The sequence below is a fragment of the Symphalangus syndactylus genome, chromosome 10, assembly GCF_028878055.3.
Source record: "Symphalangus syndactylus isolate Jambi chromosome 10, NHGRI_mSymSyn1-v2.1_pri, whole genome shotgun sequence".
NCBI classification, from domain to species: domain Eukaryota; kingdom Metazoa; phylum Chordata; class Mammalia; order Primates; family Hylobatidae; genus Symphalangus; species Symphalangus syndactylus.
The window spans coordinates 35,545,699-35,560,322 of NC_072432.2; the positions used below are offsets into that span (position 1 = coordinate 35,545,699).

The 14,624-nt window shown below is 42.9% G+C and overlaps 1 protein-coding gene across 4 annotated transcripts in view; it reads left to right on the forward strand.

Annotated features, from left to right (window-relative positions):
- Positions 1-438: 438 nt before the first annotated feature.
- The window catches only part of MANBA (mannosidase beta), a 113,912-nt gene continuing 99,726 nt past the window's right edge, over positions 439-14,624 (forward strand). The window contains exon 1 of one of the 4 annotated variants that reach the window (XM_055296891.2): positions 439-724. In XM_055296891.2, the coding sequence (XP_055152866.2) occupies positions 524-724 (201 nt within the window). In that variant the 5' untranslated portion in view covers positions 439-523. Of the gene's footprint in view, positions 725-12,575; positions 13,085-14,624 lie in introns of those variants that run through there. The other 3 variants (XM_063611146.1, XM_055296893.2, XM_055296896.2) reach the window with 3 other exon arrangements.

Sequence of the window (14,624 nt, forward strand, 5' to 3'; positions counted from 1 at the left end):
GGGGTGAGTGTTACGCTACCAGGTAGACGAGGGTCTGTGTAAATTTGGGGGAAGGGAAGTGGTGGGTTGTCTCCCAGTTTCGGTTCTCTGAAGGAGTGAGGGGCCTCTCCAGCTATGGTCTCCACGTACAGATGGTCTCCACGTACAGTCGGTCTCTGATCTCCCGAGGCTTTGTACCACTGCGCGCCCAGGGATCTTTATGTCCCAATTACCCTGCAAGATTGTTGCCTCCAGTTGTATGTACTGAGGCGGCGGGAAGAAGCGCTGAGAGAGGACTCAGACCGCAATGCCCCCCAGCCTGTAGCTAGTCTCTGGGGCTGCAGCTCCCGCACCCGCGACGCCCGGCTTCCAGCGGGTGCAGGCGCAGCCTCCTCGTTCCCCTCCCGCCCGCGGCTGCGCCCGGAGAGCGCTCAGCTGACCTAGGGGCGGGGCCGGGGCGGGGACCTAAAGCCTCGTCTCCTTCCGAGGGGGTGAGTGGCTTCCCCGCTGGTTCCGTTGCAGCGCTGTCTTTCGATCCCTCCACATGTCAGTGGCGCGGGCTCTCAGGATGCCCCTCCACCTGCTCCTGCTGCTCGCGCTGTGCGGTGCAGGCACCACCGCCGCGGCGCTCAGCTACAGCTTGCGGGGAAACTGGAGCATCTGCAATGGGAACGGCTCGCTGGAGCTGCCCGGGGCGGTCCCCGGCTGCGTGCACAGCGCCTTGTTCCAGCAGGGCCTGATCCAGGTATGGCGTGCGGCCGACCCGCGGCGAGCCTGCGCCCGCCTTCCTCTGGTGCTGAGAGGAGCCCAGGAACCGCCTGGCAGCCCCCAGCTCTGGGCCATTCTCGTCGGTTTGGCAGTAACTTTCCCTTTGCATCTTGTGATTTGCGGGGGGAAATATCCAAGCTATGGGGTAGGGGCTTGACGGAGACTGAGCGACCGACCCATGTTGGGACATCAGTAACTCTGGAAAGCGGAAGTTTAGATAGAGGAACAGTGTTGCTACTAGCAGTTTACTTACTGCAGTCGTTCTCTGCTGAAGCGTGTATACAAAGGGCATGCTGTCACTGACAAGCATAAGGTCGGGAATTACTGTCTCTACTATCTGCACGCCACAGGGGACAACAGCGTTTTGCTAAGTAAGGGTTAACTCTAAGAGTAATGTCTCGGTTTTTTATTTTCGCTGTTAAGCGTCAGGGAGTCAGATTTGGGATTGACGCAGCACAGACGTTGTGGAGAATGACCTACAAGAGTAAAGTTGGGTTTGTCAGTGCTAGTGTGGCTAATAATGGGTAAATAATTTTTAAGGCTAACTTGGTGATGAAGAAAGGTGCTACTTCCTCTCAGGGAGTGTGTGTGTGTGTGTGTGTGTGTGTGTGTGTGTGTATCCCAATGGAGTCTCCAATTTACAGACTACTTGTGGGGAACGTTTTCCTGTTTGGCTGCCTGCGCGCATAGGTTTGCAGACTGACTTCCACCCTGCAACTGCTTTTGCTATTCCCTCTTGCACAGCGTTCCCACGTGTTGTCTTTACTTGGGGCAAAATGTACTTGTAATTGATCTACTTGTGGGACGCATATATTGTCCAATCCTCATAACAACTCTATACGATAAGTGTTCATATCTGAATTTTATGGATAATATGGAATTATGGAACACAGAGAAATTAGGAAGGTGACAGCAACTAAATGGAAAGAAATGGAATTTTAACCCAAGTGGTCTCAACTCCATAGCCTGGTCTCTATACTATGTGGTATGCTTACTTTGGTGTTTTTAAAAATCATGTGTTTTTGAAGCACTGTGGTTGACTTTCAGGAGCACCATTGCTAAGTTTATTTCCATGACAAGGTGGTCACCTAGGGTTATGCAAAATTTCTGACCTGGTACTTAGTAGTTTTTTTTTTTTTTTTTTTTCCCTGAGATGTGTATCAGAAAGGAGGTGAGTGTTGTAAATGACACTGACCATTGTCCAATGTATTTTTAGAGTAAATCATTCCCAAACTTTAGTACTTTATTTTTAGTTGGCAAACTACTTGTGATAGAGACCACAGCTGACCACAGTATACTCTGAGTTTTCACTTATATCTGCTTTGAGAATGCCTGTGTTTATTTTGTAGGGTTCCTCCTTGCCTGATTTTACTGAAATAATTAAGCCAATGGGTGCTGGTATGTTGGCTCAAGCCGGTTATTCCAGAGCTTTGGGAGGCCAAGGTAGGAGGATCCCTTGAGTCCAGGAGTTCAAGACCAGCTTGGCCAACATAGAAAGAGTCTATGAGGCCGAGGTGGGAAAATTTCTTGAGGCCAAGAGTTCAAGACCAGCATGGCCAACATAGAGAGATTCTATCTCTACCAAAAAAAAAAAAAAAAAAAAAAAAAGAATTAAGCCAATGGGAAATAATGAGTGGCTTCAGTTAAGTCAGATTATTGTGCCATATTACAGAGCTAAGAAACAACGTTTAGTTACAACAGATACTTAATGAAAATGAATTTGCTCATAGTATGAAATAACTTCCTTACAGGAACAATTTGAAGAGATTTCTTAACTCTCTTCATAAATTCTTAGAAAAACCTTGAGGTTTCAATCAGGTAGATATGGGTCTCAAATGACAGTGGGATGAGAAATGGGAAGGATTTTGGGGCTTAGGAAACACAAGGCCTGTTGAAAATAATCATCAGGCTGGGCACAGTGGCTCATGCCTGTAATCGCAGCACTTGGGAGGCAGAGGTAGGTGGAGTTTAAGACCAGTCTGGGCAACCTGGCGAGACCCTGTCTCTACAAAAAATTAAAAAATTAACTGGGCGTGGTGGTGTACACCTGTGGTCCTAGCTACTAAGGAGGCTGAGGTGGGAGGATCGCTTGAGCCCAGGAGGTTGAGGCTGCAGTGAGCCATGATCTGTACTCCAACCTGGGCAACAGAGTGACACCCTCGCTCAAAAAAAAAAAAAAAAAAAAAGTAAAGAAGCAATCATCAACATCGGATCAGTATCGTTATTCAGTAATGTGAGACTGTTATCCCATCTGCTTTATTATAACATCCCTTTTTGGTGTTGACTTCAGGAAATATTGTACGGTTTATAGTAGACACTGGGCCAAATATTGTGTTTGTATAAGAACTTGAAACATATCTTGGTGATATCATTCAGTTGTTTATTTATTCACCTAGTTAATTATCTCATATTTATTTTGTACCTCTGATGTGGCAGGCACTATTCTAAGTACTTGAAATCGAGTGGTAAAGAAAACAAAGTCCTTTCCCTAATGGACATTCTAATGGAGGAGATAGACATATACCAAATTAATAAATAATGTAATGGCAGGTGGCGCATTGAAGAAACATTGAGCAGGTTAAAGGAAGAGACAGTGAAGGCTGGTAGGAAAGCATTGCTATTTTTTTAAAAGTGGTTCAAGATAGGTATTTTGATAAGGTGACTTCTAAACAAAAAGACCTGTTTGAAAGGTCACTTTTAAGGAGAAGTGCATTTCCAGCAAAGAGGAAAAACACAGGAGTGGGGAGGAGAGAGGCCCTGAGGCAGGAACGAGCTTGACAAGTTTCAGGAATAGTCAGCAGGCCAGTGTGGCTGGAGACCTGGGAACCAGAGGGAAGGAGAGGAGTTCAAAGTCTAGGGCACATCATGGAAGGCTGTGAGCCATAGGAAACACTTTGGCTTTTATTCTACATGTGATGGGAAGTTACTGGGGGCTTTGAGCTTAGAGTAGCATGATTAGATTTGCCTTTTTAAAAGTCACTCTGTTGTGTGAAGGCTACAGTGCAGGAGAGTGGAAGCCTGGAGACCAACCAGGGGACTATTGCTGGTCTGCGTATGGGCAGGAGATGACTTCTGGCTTGGACCAGCATGGTGGCAGTGAAATGGTGAGAATGGTTGTGAGAACACATTTTACATGTAGAAACAAGAGGATTTCTTCAGTTGGATTTGTTAATGGATTGGGAGAGAGAAGGGGGAGGTGCAGGAAAATACCAGGATTTTTTTATCTGAGCTGGTTAAATGAAATTTGTATTTAATGAGAGATTCTGTGGCTAGTCTTGGCTATTTCATAGGTGACTCCGGGTTTTCTGTACAGAATCTAAACCTTTGGTTTCTTAGAGAGGCTTCTGGGTTCTCTGTGAAAAGTTATTCCTTCAGCCTGCTATTTTTTTTTTTTTTTTGAGACGGAGTTTCGCTCTTGTTGCCCAGGCTGGAATGCAATGGTACTATCTCGGCTCACCGCAACCTCTGCCTCCTGAGTTCAAGAGATTCTCCTGTCTCAGTCTCCCAGGTAGCTGGGATTACAGGCATGTGCCACCATGCCTGGCTAATTTTGTGCTTTTAGTAGAGACAAGCTTTCTCCATGTTGGTCAGGCTGGTCTTAAACTCCCAACCTCAGGTGATCCGCCTGCCTTGGCCTTCCAAAGTGCTGGGATTACAGGCATGAGCCACTGTGCCCGGCCCTCAGCCTGCTATTATGCCACACAGTATAATAGGTGTTAGGAATAAAAAAAGAAATTGAGAGTGAGACTATAGTTCCTATTTTGTGGGAGGCCACTTTAGTGAGGCAGAAAACAGATTAATTTCCATATGATATGTTAAGTGCATGGATAAAGGGACCCTTGTTAGGAATGTTCTCAGCTTTTCTGTGGAATTTCTCACTGGTGTAAGTTTTGAAGCTGCTGCTTCTTTTTTTTTTTTTTTTAGATAGTCTCTATATGCCAACATCAAAATATATAGATAAGTAAGAAGAAGAAGGTTGGAAACATCACTTCCAGAGATAACCACTAATTTTTTTTGACAGCTGTGCATGTGGCTAATGCCCCCAACAGTTTTATTTATTTATTTATTTATTTTTATTTTTTATTTTTTCCCTCTTTTTGTTATACTTTAAGTTCTAGGGTACACGTGCACAATGTGCAGGTTTGTTGCATATGTATACATGTGCCATGTTGGTGTGCTGCACCTGTTGACCCGTTAACCTCATTTACATTAGGTATATCTCCTAATGCTATCCCTCCCCCAGCCCCCCACCTCACGACAGGTCCCAGTGTGTGATGTTCCCCATCCTGTGTCCAAGTGTTCTCATTGTTCAATTCCCACCCATGAGTGAGAACACGCGGTGTTTGGTTTTCTGTCCTTGGATAGTTTGCTCAGAATGATGGTTTGCAGCGTCATCCATGTCCCTACAAAGGACATGAACTCATCTGTTTTTATGGCTGCATAGTATTTCATGGTGTATATGTGCCACATTTTCTTAATCCAGTCTATCATTGATGGACATTTGGGTTGGTTCCAAGTCTTTGCTATTGTGAATAGTGCCGCAATAAACATATGTGTGCCTGTGTCTTTATAGCACCATGATTTATAATCCTTTGGCTATATACCCAGTAATGGGATGGCTCGGTCAAATGGTATTTCTAGTTCTAGATCCTTGAGGAATCGCCACACTGTCTTCCACAATGGTTGAACTAGTTTACAGTCCCACCAACAGTGTAAAAGTGTTCCTATTTCTCCACATCCTCTCCAGCACCTGTTGTTTCCTGACTTTTTAATGATCGCCATTCTAACTGGTGTGAGATGGTATCTCATTGTGGTTTTGATTTGCATTTCTCTGATGGCCAGTGATGATGAGCATTTCTTCATGTGTCTGTTGGCTGCATAAATGTCTTCTTTTGAGAAGTGTCTGTTCATGCCCTTTGCCCACTTTTTGATAGGGTTGTTTGATTTTTTCTTGTAAATTTGTTTAAGTTCTTTGCAGATTGTGGATTAATTAGCCCTTTGTCAGATGGATAGATTGTAAAAATTTTCTCCCGTTCTGTAGCTTGCCTCTTCACTCTGATGGTAGTTTCTTTTGCTGTGCAGAAGCTCTGTAGTTTAATTAGATCCCATTTGTCAATTTTGGCTTTTGTTGCCGTTGCTTTTGGTGTTTTAGTCATGAAGTCCTTGCCCCTGCCTATGTCCTGAATGGTATTGCCTAGGCTTTCTTCTAGGGTTTTTATGGTTTTAGGTCTAACATTTAAATGTTTAATCCATCTTGAATTAATTTTTGTATAAGATGTAAGGAAGGAATCCAGTTTCAGCTTTCTACATATGGCTAGCTAGTTTTCCCAGCACCATTTGTTAAATAGGGAATCCTTTCGCCATTTCTTGTTTTTGTCAGCTTTGTCAAAGATCAGATGTTGTAGATGTGTGGTATTATTTCTGAGGGCTCTGTTCTGTTCCATTGGTCTGTATCTCTATTTTGGTACCAGTACCATGCTGTTTTGGTTACTGTAGCCTTGTAGTATAGTTTGAAGTCAGGTAGTGTGATGCCTCCAGGTTTGGCAACGGGTGACCTTGGCAGAGGAGGATTTTAATAATCAAGTGAATAAGATGACTCGTTTTGTGGACAACACTCAGCCTCTTTCCCCAGCCATCCCTGTCATTGCCCAATGGGCCCTTGAACAAAGTGGCCATGGTGGCAGAGATGGGGTTATGCATGGGATCAGCAACATGGACTTCCACTCACCAAGGCTGACCTGGCTATGGCCACTGCTGAGTGTCCAATTTGCCAGCAGCAGAGACCAACACTGAGCCTGTGATATGGCATCATTCCTGGGGGTGATCAGCCAGCTACCTGGTGGCAGGTTGATTATATTGAACCGCTTCTATCATTCAAAGGGCAGAGGTTTGTTCTCACTGGAATGGACACTTACTCTGGATATGGGTTTGCGTATCCTGCACGCAATGCTTCTGCCAAGACTACCATTCATGGACTCACAGAATGCCTTATCCACCATCATGGTAATCCACACAGCATTGCCTCTGACCAAGGCCCTCACTTTACAGCTAAAGAAGTGTGGCAGTGGGCTCATGCTCATGGAATTCACTGGTCTTACCATGTTCCTTATCATCCTGAAGCAGCTGGATTGATAGAATGGTGGAATGGCCTTCTGTAGTCACAATTACAATGCCAACTAGGTGACAATACTTTTCAGGGCTGTGGCAAAGTTCTCCGGAAGACCATGTATGCTCTGAATCAGCATTCAATATATGGTACTGTTTCTCCCATAGCCAAGATTCATAGGTCCAGGAAGCAAGGAATGGAAGTGGAAGTGTTACCACTCACCATCACCCCTAGTGATCCACTAGCAAAATTTTTGCTTCCTGTTCCTGCGACGTTACGTTCTGCTGGTCTAGAAGTCTTAGTTCCAGAGGGAGAAATGTTGCCACCAGGAGACACAATGATTCCATTAAACTAGAAGTTAAGATTGCCACCTGGACACTTCGGGCTCCTCCTATGTTTAAGTCAACAGGCTAAGAAGGGAGTTACAGTGTTGGCTAGGGTGATTGACCCAGACTATCAAGACAAAATCAGTCTACTGCTCCACAATGGAGATAAGGAAGAGTATGCGTGGAATACAGGAGATCCCTTGGGGTGTCTCATAGTATTACCATGCCCTGAGATTAAGGTCAATGGGAAATTACAACAGCCCAATCTGGGCAGGACTACAAATGGCCCAGACCCTTCAGGAATGAAGGTTTGGGACACTTTATCAGGAAAAAACCATGACCTCGTGAGGCACTGTTTGGTAACATGAAGTTCTTCCGTGGTGATTTCTGAGATTTTGTTGCACCCATCACCCAAGCAGTATACAGTGCACCCAATGTGTCGTCTTTTATCCCTCACCTTCCCATCCTTCCCTGCAAGTCTCCAGAGTCCACTATATCATTCTTAAGCCTTTTGCATCCTCATAGCTTAGCTCCCACTTATAAGTGAGAACATACAATTCTTGGCTTTCCATTCCTGAGTTACTTCACTTAGAATAGTGGTCTCCAACTCTACTTTATTTTGTTCCTTTTTATGACTGAGTAGTAGTCCATATTATGTATAACATATACTGCATTTAAAAAATCTACTTGATGGTTGTTGGGCATTTAGGCTGGTTTCATATTTTTGCAATTGCAAATTGTGCTGCTATAAACATGTGTATCCATGTGTCTTTTTCATATTATCACTTCTTTTCCTCTGAGTAGGTACCCAGTAGTGGGATTGCTGGATCAATGGTAGTTCTACGTTTAGTTCTTTAAGGAATCTCCGTACTGTCTTCCTTAGTTGTACTAGTTTACTTTCCATCCAGCAGTGTAAAAGTGTTCCTTTTTCACCACATCCATGCCAACAACTATTTTTTTTAATTTTTTTAATTATGGCCATTCTTGCAGGAGTAAAGGAGTATCTCATTGTGGTTTTGATTTCCATTTCCCTGATAGTTAGTAATGTTAAATTTTTTTTATTTTTCTGCTGTTTGTGTATCTTCTTTTGAGAATTGTCTATTCATGTCCTTAGCCCACTTTTTGATGGGATTATTTGATTTTTCTTGCTAATTTGTTTGAGTTCCTTGTAGATTCTGGATATTAGTCCTTTGTCGGAAGCATAGTTTGTGAAGATTTTCTGCCACTCTGTGTGTTGTCTGTTTACTCTGCTGATTATTTCTTTTTCTGTGCAGAAGCTTTTTAGGTTAGTTAGATCCATCTATTTATCTTTGTTTTTGTTGCATTTGCTTGTGGGTTCTTGGTCATGAAGTCTTTGCCTAAACCAATGTCTAGAAGAGGTTTTCTTATGTTATTTTCTAGATTTTTTTTAATGGTTTCAGGTCTTAGATTTAAGACTTTGATCTATCGAGTTGATATTTATATAAGGTGAGAGATGAGGATCCAGTTTCATTCTTCTACATGTGTCTTGCCAATTATCCCAGCATCATTTGTTGAATAGGGTGTCCTTTCCTCACTTTATCTTTTTGTTTCCTTTGTCAAAGATCAGTTGGCTGTAAGTATTTGACTTTATTTCTGGGGTCTCTATTCTGTTCCACTGGTCTATGTGCCTGTTTTTGTACTTGTAGCATGCTGTTTTTGTGACTACATCCTTATAGTATAGTTTGAAGTCAGGTAATGTGATGCCTCAGGATTTATTCTTTTTGTATAGTCTTGCTTTGGGTATGCAGGCTCTTTTTGAGTTTTATATGAATTTTAGGTTTGCTTTTGCTAGTTCTGTGAAGAATGATGATGGTATTTTGATGGGAATTGAGTTGAATTTGTAGATTGCTTTTGGCAGTATGGTCATTTTCACAATATTGATTTTATCCATTCATGAGCATGGGATGTGTTTCCATTTGCTACTGTTATTTATGACTTCTTTCAGCAGTGTTTCGTAGTTTTCCTTGTAGAGGTCTTTCATGTCCTTGGTTAGGTATATTCCTAAGTATTTTATTTTATTTTTCTGCAGCTATTGTAGAAGGGTTGAGTTCCTGATTTGATTATCAGCTTGGTTGCTGTTGGTGTATAGGAGTGCAACTGATTTGTGTACATTGATTTGGTATCCCGAAACTTTGCTGAATTTATTTATCAGGTTAGGAACTCTTTGGATGAGTCTTTAGGGTTTTCTATATATATGATCATATCATCAACGAACAGTGACAGTTTTACTTCCTCTTTATTGATTTGGATGCCCTTTATTTCTTTCTCTTGTCTGATTGCTCTGGCCATGTCTTCCAGTACCATGTCAAAGAGAAGTGGTGAAGTGGGCATCCTTGTCTTGTTCCAGTTCTCAGGGGGAATACTTTCAACTTTTCCCTGTTCAGTACAATGTTGGCTGTGGATTTGTTGCAGATGACTTTTATTTCCTTAAGGTATGTCCCTTCTATGCCAATTTTGCTGAGGATTTTAATCATAAAGGATGCTAGACTTTGTCAAATGCTTTTTCTGCATCTGTTGAGTTGATCATATGATTTTTGTTTTTAATTCTTTTTTATGTGGTGTATCACATTTATTGACTTGCATATGTACCTGCATCCCTGGTATGAAACCCACTTGATCATGGTGTATTATCTTTTTGGTATCCTGTTGGATTTGGTTAGCTAGTGTTTTGTTGAGGCTCTTTGCAGCTATGCTCATCAGGGATATTGGTCTGTAGTTTTTGTTTGTTATGTCCTTTTCTGGTTTTGGTATATGATAATACTGGCTTCATATAATTATTTAGGGAGGATTCCCTCTTTCTCTATTTTTTGGAGTATTTTCAGCAGGATTGGTACCAATCTTTCTTTGAATGTCTGATAGAATTCAGCTGTGAATCCATCTGGTCCTGGACATTTTTTTTGGTCAGCAATTTTTAAATTACTGTTTCAACATCACTACTTGTTATTGGTCTGTTCAGAGTTTCTATTTCTTCCTGTTTCAATCTGAGAAGATTGTATATTTCCAGGAATTTATCCATTTCCTCTAGGTTTTCTAGTTTGTGCACACAAAGATGTTCATAGTAGCCATGAATGATCTTTTGTATTTCTGTGGCATCAATTGTAATATCTCCCATTTCATTTCTAATTGAGCTTATTTGTGTCTTCTCTCTTCTTGATTAATCTCACTAGTGGTCTATCAATTTCGTTTATCTTTTCACAGAACCAGTTTTTGTTTCATTTGTCTTTTTTTCTTCCCTTGTTCGATTCTGTTGTTGAAACTTTCCAGTGTATTTTGCATTTCTCTAAGTATGTCTTTCATTTTCAGAAGTTGTGATTGTTTTTTCTTTATGATATCTGTTTCTGGAGATCTTTTCATTCATATCCTGTATTGTTTTTTAAATTTCTTTAAGTTGGCTTTCACCTTTCTCTGGGGCCTACTTGAGTAGCTCAATAATCAACCTTCTGAATTGTTTATTTGGCAGTTCAGAGATTTCTTCTTGGTTCGATCCATTGCTGGAGAGCTAGTGTGATCTTTTGGGAGTGTTATAGAACCTTGTTTTGTCATATTACCAGAATTACTTTAACTGGTTCCTTCTCATTTGGGTAGACTGTTTCAGTGGAAAGATTTGGAACTCAAGGGTTGCTGTTTAGATTGTTTTGTCCCATGGGGTAATCCCTTGATGTGGTGCTCTCCCCCTTCCCCTAGGGACGGGGATTTCTGAGAGCCAGACTGCAGTGATTGTTATTACCTTTGTGAGTCTAGCCACACAGTGGGGCTACTGGCCTGCAGGCTGATGCTGGGGACTGTCTGCCAAGAGTCCTGTGATGTGATCCATGTTCAGGTCTCCTAGCCATGGATACCAGCACCTGCTCCAGTGGAGGTGGCAGGGGAGTGAAGCGGCCTCTGTGGGAGTCCTTGGTTGTAGCTTCGTTTAGTGCATAGGCTTTCTCAAATGCTGGTTATGCTAGCAGTGAAGTTGTCATGTGAACAGTCTCAGTACTTCTGGTTAACCAGGATATTTCAGGCAGTGGAATTAGTTGTTTTCTTCTTTAGAGCAGGGTTGTTCTTTTATCAGTTTGAGTTGATTGGTCTCCAGCCAGGAGGTAGCCCTGTCAAGAAAGCACTAGCTGCAGTAGTAGAAGGGGGGATATAATCTTGCCCTACATTGGCCAGGAGGAGTACTTGGGTTTCTCAGGTGATGGGCAGGGCCATAGAGGTCCCAAGGGTTTATGTCATTTGTCTTTGGCTATCAGGTCCGGTAGAGAAAATTCATCAGGTGAGGACAGGGTTAGGCAGGTCTGAGCTCAGACTCTTTTTGTGCGGGGCCTGCCATGGCCACTATGGGGTTCTCAGGCTAATGGAATTATGTTGCCAGGGGGATTATGATTGCCTCTGCTGCATCATACAGGTGGCTAGGGAAGTGGGGGAAAAGCCAGCACCGACAGGCCTTACCTGGCTGGGTGCGGTGGCTCAGGCCTGTCATCCCAGCACTTTGGGAGGCCGAGGCGGGCGGATCATGAGGTCAGGAGATCAAGACCATCCTGTAACATGATGAAACCCCATCTCTACTAAAAATACAAAAAAATTAGCCAGGCATGGTGGCAGGCGCCTGTAGTCCCAGCTACTCGGGAGGCTGAGGCAGGAGAATGGTGTGAACCCAGGAGGCGGAGCTTGCAGTGAGCAGAGATCGCGCCACTGCACTCCAGCCTGGGTGACAGAGCGAGATTCCATTTCAAAACAAAAAAACAAAAACAAAAAACCACAGGCCTTACCCATCTTCCATGAAGCCGGCAAGGCCAGTCTCACTCCTACTGTGCCCCCCCAACAGCACTGACTTTATATCAGTTTATATCCAGGCAGCCAGTGAGCAGGGCTGAGATCCTGCCCCAGGCTATAAGCCTCCCTGCTGAGAAAGCAAACATGGCTCTCAGGCCTCACCCCTCCCCACCTGCTCACACCTTTTGCTGTGCTCATATCTGTTCTTCCTGTTCACCACCCCCAAGCTCCTGGATTCTGCTCAGGAAAATTCATGCTTGTCGAAAATATTACAAAGTTCAGCCAGGAGCTTCCTTCACCCCTTGACTCCCCTCCAGTTCTGCTGGGTGCCTTCCCTTCCCCAAAGACCTCTGTGAGATAGGCCAGAAATGGCTTCCCTGGACTCAAACTGGGGACTCGCTCTTTCTGGTGCTTCTTTTCTTGGTGTTATTATATTTTGCTTGGCTCCTGAAATCCATTTCAGCTCTAGGTAAGGTTAAATCCTTCTCCCGTGATCTGAATTTTCAGGTTCCCAGAGGGGATATGTGTTTGGAAGCAGACATTTTTCCCTCTCACACTTTGGGAACTCACAGTTTTTGGCTGTTTCACAGAGTTTGCAGTGGCAAACCACTTGTTTCAAAGGGTCTTGAATTCTTTTGGTTTTCCCGGTATGTTCCTGTGGTGGTTCTTGGAGCAAAAATTCACAATGTGAGTCTCCACGTGCTGTTCTGTTCATCCAAGTGGGAGCTGCATGTTAGTCCTGTCTCCTATCTGCCATTTTATCTCAGTTTGCCAGATAATTATGTATCCTAATCCACATTTTGCTTGTTTTTGATAAATGTTTTCTTAACATCTATTTATTTATTTTTGCCCAAATGTCTAAGAAAACAATGCCTGTAAACAAGATAGTTGAAAAAACTTTCTCCATTTAATTCTATTCGAAGTAATTGTATCTGGGGTAAAGTCTGACATTGGTCTGAAGCAGAATTGGGGAGTGGAAAAGCTATACCTGGTTAAGTATCTCTATATCTATAATCAGGTATAATGATGGAGTCCAGAAACTTACTGAGAAAATGAGACTGATGATATTGTCATTTGCATGCTCTGATGACACATGGCTTGTTGATGTACAGTAAGCATAGTAAATATGGTAAGTATCAATTATAAATAACTAGCCGAGGCACACACGGCATGTCTATTTCATGGTTGCTGCTTTATAAGCACTGACATTGTAACTATTGATGGTGTTGTGACGTTAATAGTAGTACTAGGTAATGACTAAGTATATGGACCCTGGAGCCATCTTTCCTGGTTCTGAGTCAGTTCTCCACCACTTAATAGCCATTTGAGTATGAGCCTTAGAGTCTTTGTTGGTAAATGGGTGTGATGATAGTACCTACCCCACTAGGATCACAGGCAGTAACTTTTAACTATTATTATTGTTGTTGCAGTTACCAGCTGGTATAAATGTGTAAGTATATGTAGCATGAGGCATTGTAGTATAGTCCAAAAAATTCAGACCTTGGTGTTAGACTAGATTGGTTTCTCTCCTCAGTGTACATACTTCTGCTTAGTTGTGGGACCTCAGGAAAGCTATTTCACTTTTTGGAGCTTTAGTTTCTTCTTCTATTAAATGGTATTTGCTGTACATGTTTATTATGAAGATAAGAGTGTATGAGTGCCTACTTTAGACGCTGATGTATAGTAAATGGTTGACAAATGATACTTTTATTTGTTTTTAGGGTTCATGGGTTTGCTTAACAACTCAGACTGACGTGGGTCCTTAGTCATGAGAGGTAACCCTGAGCTGCTGTTTGCTATAAATAAGGCTCAGAATTTCAGTATGATAAATAGGGTCAGACCAACCTGGAACCAAATTAGGTTGGTTGATTAGCATTTGGAATAGTTATTTTAAATGTACTTTAAACCTCTATAACTTTTTTCTTTCTGGTATTTTCTCTTAGTAAGAGAAAAATTTTTAGTAGACTATTTTTTTTTTTTTTCAGCATGCATGCAGTTTATTCACCACATTTCCCCCAGGAACTCTCTCTGGTTAGGGAATGAAAGAATTGAAGGGATGGGGGATGTATAGGTGGAAGTAAAAGGCACACCTTGAACGTGCTATGATGGGTTGAAGGGTTGAAAAGAGGTTGGTCTGAAATTGACGAGTCTCCCATTTCAGAAGCTCAGGAAGTTTGTGCCCAGGAAACATGCATGCCTTCAGCCAAATCCCCTGCACCTGATGGAGCAGAAGCAGGCACTGCCTACCCTGGCCTGGGCTGTCTGCTGGCTCTCATGTCAGGCATTTTCTGGGCCTAGCTGTTGCAGCTAATGGGATTACTAACATTGCATGGCCATGGCGTCTTGGCCTAAACAAACAGGTGAGGCCTGGCTCTGTCTACACAGCAGCAAAAAAGGTGACTGATTAGCAGGAGATCTGTAGTGCACAGATAATGGGAGAGGGTGGGCCTGTCAGCATTAGATAATGACTCCAAAATGTAGTGTAAACTCACAAGGAGGGGGTGACTCAAGGCTGGACACGTGACTAAGTCAGAAAATATGACTCTGTGAGCTGACTCAACTTCTAAACAAACCTCCTAATACAGTCACAGTGTGTTTCAGTCCCCTTGACTCTAAACCATCACAGAAGCAGAAGGAAGAGGAAGTGGTGGACTGCCCAGCTGGAGCCT